This window comes from Lutra lutra, chromosome 12 (genome assembly GCF_902655055.1).
Source record: "Lutra lutra chromosome 12, mLutLut1.2, whole genome shotgun sequence".
Taxonomy (NCBI): Eukaryota; Metazoa; Chordata; class Mammalia; order Carnivora; family Mustelidae; genus Lutra; species Lutra lutra.
Genome location: NC_062289.1, coordinates 80,090,204 through 80,096,881, shown reverse-complemented (window position 1 = coordinate 80,096,881; position 6,678 = coordinate 80,090,204). Strand labels below are relative to the sequence as shown.

The 6,678-nt window shown below is 58.0% G+C and overlaps 1 protein-coding gene across 1 annotated transcript in view; it reads right to left on the bottom strand.

Annotated features, from left to right (window-relative positions):
- Positions 1–266: 266 nt before the first annotated feature.
- TMEM132D (transmembrane protein 132D) overlaps positions 267–6,678 on the bottom strand; it is a 603,276-nt gene continuing 596,864 nt past the window's right edge. The window contains exons 8-9 of the mRNA XM_047698327.1: positions 6,199–6,390; positions 267–2,745 (exon numbers count right to left, since the gene is read on the bottom strand). Coding sequence (XP_047554283.1) covers positions 1,564–2,745; positions 6,199–6,390 — 1,374 coding nt within the window. The 3' untranslated portion in view covers positions 267–1,563. The remainder of the gene's footprint in view (positions 2,746–6,198; positions 6,391–6,678) is intronic.

The window sequence follows — 6,678 nt, the reverse complement described above, 5'->3', positions numbered from 1 at the left end:
AATTATAGACATTAAGGAGGGGGCGGGGGGAGAGGAGGAGGGGGAGGGGGAAAGGAGAAGAGCCAAGAGAAGGGAGAGACACAGAGTGGGGAGAGAAATAGGGTCAGGGAGACACAGAGAGAAGAGACACACAGAGGAAGAGAGAAACTGGAGAAGAGCATCGCAGAGCGGAGAGACAGAAAATGACAGAGGGGAGAGCCCTCCTTACCCCCCACCCCCCGTCCCGCCGCCCTGCTTCTCTGTGGTCCTTCCTGCCAGAGGTCCCGCTGCCCTGCCCCGCCTTGGTAGGAGCTCCAGCTGGGGCAGGAATATGCTCACCTCTCCCCACATCTGCCTCCGTAGTGGCTTCCCAACCGTCCAGAGGGGTTGGGGAGACATTCAGAGTCATTCTGACTTTAAGCAACAACGTGAAAGCTCTCAGGACAGACTAGGGCCTCCCTCTCCCCTGCAAGCATGGGCACCTCCGTCCCTCCATCAGTCCAAGCTTCCTGCCCAACCCCCCTGTGGCACAGTGGGACCCCGGCTCTCCCAGGCCACACACTCCATCTTCGTCCACAACTATTTCTGCCACCGTGGATGGGGGACCTGGTGTGGCCATCCGCGGGGCCATCACAAAACGGCTGCCCCATCTTTCCTGAGGGCTAGGGCGATGAATGTCCCCGGGTGTTGAATTCACCATGAGAACCGCGAATCCTCAAACCCCTGCCTCTCCAAGGAAAGGGCACGAGTGACGTTTGCCGGCTGGGGCCACAGCAGAGTGTCATCCGGACCTGATGCACCAGCCACGGGGAAATGCGGGACAGGCCCCCGTGCCCGCACGTGAGCGACGGCTCTTCGACGGCTGCTGGGGCAGAGCAGTGCACATTTGAAGACGGTGAACTTGCCCGGAAAAGCCTGGTTCCTTGGACAGGTTGACATTCTGTGCCCTGTATCCCTAGTTTACCAGTAAAGGGATGCCCCGAGTGCCCCAGAGGGCTTGCTCCTTTGTTCTCGGCATCTCGTGACAAAAATATCTATGGCCCATTTGCCGCATGTGGCCCTCCTGTCCCTGTCAGTAGCACGCGGTCCTGCTCATGGAGGGATGCACACCCCGGCTCGAGGAACTCGCTGCCCCCTGTCCATCCACTCGCACCCCACCCGAGTCTCAGGCTTCTTCTGGGCGCTGCAGGAGTGAGTTCTGGACTCCCGTGGTTTTCACCATACCCAAGGGCTTTGGTTCAAGGGAAAAAAGAGTGATGGACAGGGCGCGGGGGAGGGCCATTCTTTCCTGGGGCCTCTCAGACGCTCAGTGGTGCAGAACTCATTTTTCTTCCAAGTTTTACAAATCTTGCCATGCACGATCCGCCTCAGCGCCAGCCAAGACGCTGGGTGCTGGAACGTGTGCCCCGATCCCGACGCGGGGCCACCCAGCCAAGCCGGCGACCTTTGCCGGGGCTCTGCCGATGGGGGCGAGATCTTATTTTGTCCTGTCACTTCACTCCTTTCCCGGGGGTGCCCTGGTCACACATCCCCAAATTTAAAGGCTGAGAGGTGAGTGAGAGCCCGCGTCCGTGAGGGTCCGGCTTACACGTGCTCACGTAACCCTTCCACGTAGCCGTGCGGCGGTCTGCTCTCCCCGGGGTCCAGATCCTGGCCGACCCAGCTCATGTCCTCACCACCGGCCGCTATGGAGTTCACTGTGGGGCAGCTATCGTCCGAGGGGATGGTGGTGAAGGTGGTAAATTTCACTCTTTTCCTCTTTGAGGTCGGGGACGCCGGGGGCTCGCCTCTCTGATCCCTCCCGTCTGTGACACTGGGGCCCGGACACTTGAGCAGCTGCCCGTTGCTGCTCTTCTGGGAGTCTGTGCTGAGCAGATACTTGCTCTCTTCGAAATCCACGGCCCTGTCGATGGCAGTGATCTGCTCGTCTTGGCAGGACGCGAAGTTGATGTGGTTCTCCAGCAGTTCGGAGCGGTGGCTCAGGCCGACCCAGTCGTGCGAGTGACTCAGACCTTCCTGCTCCTCGAACGGAACCTGTTTGTGCCTGTACTTCAGCGCAAAGGCCACGCAGTTGACGAGGAAGACCAGAATGGCCAGGCAGAAGACCCCCAGCAGAGCGTACATGCCGATCTCCAAGTCGCTCAGCCCTTTGGAGGCCTGCGTGAGGCCGTTCTCGTCCGTCTCCCCGTTGCTTCTGGGCAGGTCGCCCTGGGTCGGGAAGTTGCTGAGTTCGATGGGGATGGTCTGCAAGTGGCCGTCATCATCTAAAAGGCTTCCTTGACTGCTCTTCCTCTGGAAGGTCGACCTCTCCGTCGTGGACCCCCTTCCCTCCATGAGGCCCATGGAGGAACTGCTGTGGTACCTTCCTCCCTTACTCCCCCACTCTTGCAAGGGTTTTTTGGGTCTTCTGTCACTGACGTTATTTTCTAGGTGAACTCCTGCCCCAGCGTGTCCGCTGTCACTGGTGTTAGGGTTCGCATCGTTTTGGCCAAACTTAACTTTGACGTTGGCTGTTCCCACGGCCAGCACGCTCTTACGTTTGGATTTCTGGCACAATTCACTGATGACCATTTCGACCTTCACCAGGGCGCCCTGCCCTTCAGTTTCAGCAGCGATAATGGGCCACTTGAATTTGGGGTCTTGGTGGATGGAGACCACCTTCTCGTCCAGGGAGGTGGTCATCAAGGAGAAGTCTTTGCCGTCGTAGATGTCTAAGGGGGTGATGGAACCATCGCTGAACTGGACCCAGCAACTGATGGCCGCTTCCTGTTGAATAAAATAAGTCAGTGAGCACGGGCCCCACAGCTCACGGAAGACCACAGCTTTGCACGGCAGACATTCAGTGGCAGAAATAACAGAAGAACAAAGGAATGCCTTTGAAGCAGGCAGAAACGAGATCAGATGCATGAGGGTCATGGAAGACATTCAATGCTTTTTGGAGGTGGGAAACCAGACCACAACCATGGCCTTGACGTGAGAATGAAGGGGGCCCAGGCTAAACGCCCCATAAGAAGATCTGCTTTTCTTCCCCGAGGGGTTGAAAGAAAGACGGGGTGTTTTTTTGTTTGTTTGTTTTTAAAGATTTTTATTTTACTTATTTGACAGACAGAGATCACAAGTAGGCAGAGAGGCAGGCAGAGAGAGAGGAGGAGGCAGGCTCCCCGCTGAGCAGAGAGCCCGATGCGGGACTCGATCCCAGGACCCTGAGATCAAGACCTGAGCCGAAAGCAGAGGCTTAACCCATGGAGCCACCCAGGCGCCCCTAAAGACAGGGTTTTTAAGGGACACAAGATCCACGTCTATGCTGCCATAAATTACACATCCAAGGGCAGGACTGGTTAGTGGGATCGTTTACAACTGACACACATTTCAAGGGAAAATATTTATGACATTATTTCTAAGCTGCTTTAATCCCGAGTCTCCGCTCATCCCTCACAATGGAGACGAACGCTCCTGATCCGGACAGGGACACCCAGAGGTGCCGCAGACTGGGTGCTGTTGGTCCTGCTGCATCTGGGTCTACGGGTACAGGTTTGTAAGAGTTTCCAGACACCGTGTTGACTGGGAGACAGGGAGCTAAACCAGCCAGGGAGACCCACACCCTACGTGGACTGTGTCTGCTGACCTCCTCCCCTCAGCCACACGGGGTAGACAGGGAGACCAAGGTGGCCCATATCTCAATCTCTCACCTTCTGGTTTTGTGGCTTAGATCACGCCCTTTGGCACCAGCTGGACCAGGCAGACCGTAATAAAGGAGATACTCCCTGACTGAACGTGAGCCTTGAATTTCAGGGAAGAGGTCATTGTGCTTGACCTCGAACTGGCCCTTCCTCCCCAGGATCGCGAGAAACTGCCCCACCCCAACCCCAGGATAACTAGCCTGGAGAGGCATGTGACCCGGCACACCCAGCCACGGCGCCATGGCGGACTGGACTGGGGACAAGGGGCCATGAGGGAACCTGCAAAGCCGTTCATCTCTGCAGTGCTGAGCCAGTGCGAGTCTCTCTCTCTCTCTGTCACTCTCTGTCCCTTTCAAATGTGAAATCAGACAGATGGGCTCGAAGCCTGAGCTGCGGGACGATGACTAGGGGGTGGAGCCACCTCGAGGCCGCCGCAGTGATGAGGGATAAGCGAATGTCCGCGTCCAGCATTACTGCAGGACAGGGAAAAGGACTACAGCGGAAGGCAGGCGCAGGGCAGGCAGTGTGGGCGTGGGGAGACCGTTGACACCCCGCGTCTTCCGAGGTGCCGCAGCTGGGGTCTGCAGGAGCCCCTGGTCCTGGGAGCAGAGCCCGTGCGTCTCAAGCTTGCTCGAGTACATTTCTCTTTCTGGCAACCAAAGCGCCTCTAAGTATTATCCGAAGCCACTTCTACCCGGTGCTGCTTGGCGTCTGGAAGTGGGAATGTGACTTCTGGCTTCAGCCCCCCCACGAGATACGCCTAGGGTTAGGGTTAGGGTCAGGCGTTGGCTTGGACCAGCTGCTAACTGCAGAATGAGACCGAGAAATAGCCCCAGAGCCCCAGGACGGGACACCGACTCACCGGCTTCGTCCAATCTGCCAGGAAACCGGAGCAGGAGACTCAAAAGCCACTGGATTTCCTGAGACTGAAAGGTCAGAGCCAAGTGCACGCGGGGCCCGGGGGTCACGTGAACCACGTACGGAGCCGGCCACGGACGAGCACGGTCGGCTCTGCGCGTCGCGGGTGGATCAGCTCCCCTGGCCTTACTCTAACTCCGTCTCACCGCCTCCTTGAGCCCCGGCCGGCGGTCCCCGGATTTTATCGTCCGCGAAGACAGAAAGCAGCCCTGGTTTGTTTCCCTTTGTTATCTGTGCCTCGTACCCGCCCGGCACCCTGAGAACAAGGAGGTTTGTCTCTGGCAAGAGTTCGTACCCGTGACTAGAATCATCCACGTTCAAGGGTTTTATCATCGAAGCCCCTGCCCGCAAAGGCCACAGCGAAGGGGCAGAGGAATGAGCTAACACAGGACGAGGAGTGCTGAGGGACAGGGACAGGCTGGGAAGACGGGAGGGCTCTGTGTGCCCTGGGGCAAGTCCGGCGCTCCTCAGAGCATAGTTAGAGCCTTGGTGGTGCCAGGGCTAGAAGTGCCGAGGGGACACCTGCCAGGAAGGCTTCCCACCCCGAAGAGAAGCTGCCAGGACACCCCCAACCTGGGCTGGAGACCCTGAAGCAGCGCCGCGGGAGGACGGTCCCACGCCACGAGCCCCAGAGAGAACCAGTGGCGGCAGACCACTGTCTCATTGCTCAGCAAGTTTCACCAAAGCCTCCATGTTCCCTCTAACCGATAAAGCATAACTGTCCTCTAACGAGGGAGGAGCACACACAGTGTCTGTGAACGTCCTGCTTCCAGCAATGTGGGAAACCATCACGTTGACACACAAACACACAGGGCACAGGGTCACACATGCCGGCGTCAAGTACAGAGAAAGGAGATGCAGACTGACGTCCCCACAGGGTCCTCGCTTCTGCCCTGAGCTAAACCGCAAGCCTGGCGAGAGCGGCTCCTCCAGTCTCCCATCGCCCCAGACCTGCTGCCCCATTTTCCTTGCAGGGACTCGGAGCAGGCTGTGGGCACCTCCCTGGAGGCTCATCCTCCCCCTGCCGGGGCCGTGGGGGCAGCGGAAGAGTGTGAGACAGCCCCGGCGACTGCCTGAGCGCTCCTGGTACTGTGGCTAATGGGGAGTGGAGTCCTCGTCCAGCCCCCGTCTCCTGGCGCCTGTGATCCTTGATGCTGGGAAACCTTTTTCCTTCTTGAGGCTCTGTCTAAGGGAGCTCGGAAGCATGAGCCACAGAGCTGCTTGCCTCCCAAACCCCTTTCCAGGCTGAGAAGCCCCTGACATGGGTCCCACTGTTCTGTGGGACCCCCAGTTAGTGACTCCACCAGACAGATAACAGATCTAACCTGTGACCTCACCCCACTGCGGGACCTTGCGTGATGTGGGACCTGCTCAGTGAATCGCCCCATCTGACATGTGACCTGGCCCCACTTGGGACTCTTCCAGATGTCTGATTCCGCCCCCCACCCCGCCTGATCTCTGACCCACCTGCTGGGTGACCTCATCTGATGCGTGACCCACCTCGTGGGTGACTTACCTGGTGCCTGACCTCATCTGATGCATGACTCACCTGGTGCGTGACTTACCTGGTGTGTGTCCCACCTGGTGCATAACCTACTTGACCCCAGCCCTGCTTCCCTACCTGTCTGGGCCTTTGCAGAAGCTCCTGTGCCGCCGCAGTGGCAAAGATGGCTCTGTTACTCCCTGGGCTGAGCTGCAGGGAGAGTGACAGTCCTGTCACCAGCTGGACCCCGAGGTCGGTGATGGTCACCTTCTCATCCAGCACGGTGATGGTCTTTTCTGCCAAGATGGCGTCCGACAGAGGCGACAGGATCTGAAAGGCAGGACCGACATGGAAGGAAAAGCTTTCTGTGGCCCCGGAATTTCCTCCTGCAGCATAAATGATGCTCACAGAGACAGACAAAAGAGCCAGAGGGAACACGAACGGGTCTTTCCCACTGACGTCTTCTTCCAAAAGACGTATCTCTCCTGTGAAGATGTGATGTAATTTTAAAGTGACAGCAAGATGGTGTCCGGCAGTGGATGCGGGGGGACATGACACCTCATGACCCACCAGGCACCCCGCAGTTCTTCAGAGGAGGAATTAACGTTGTCGTTCCCT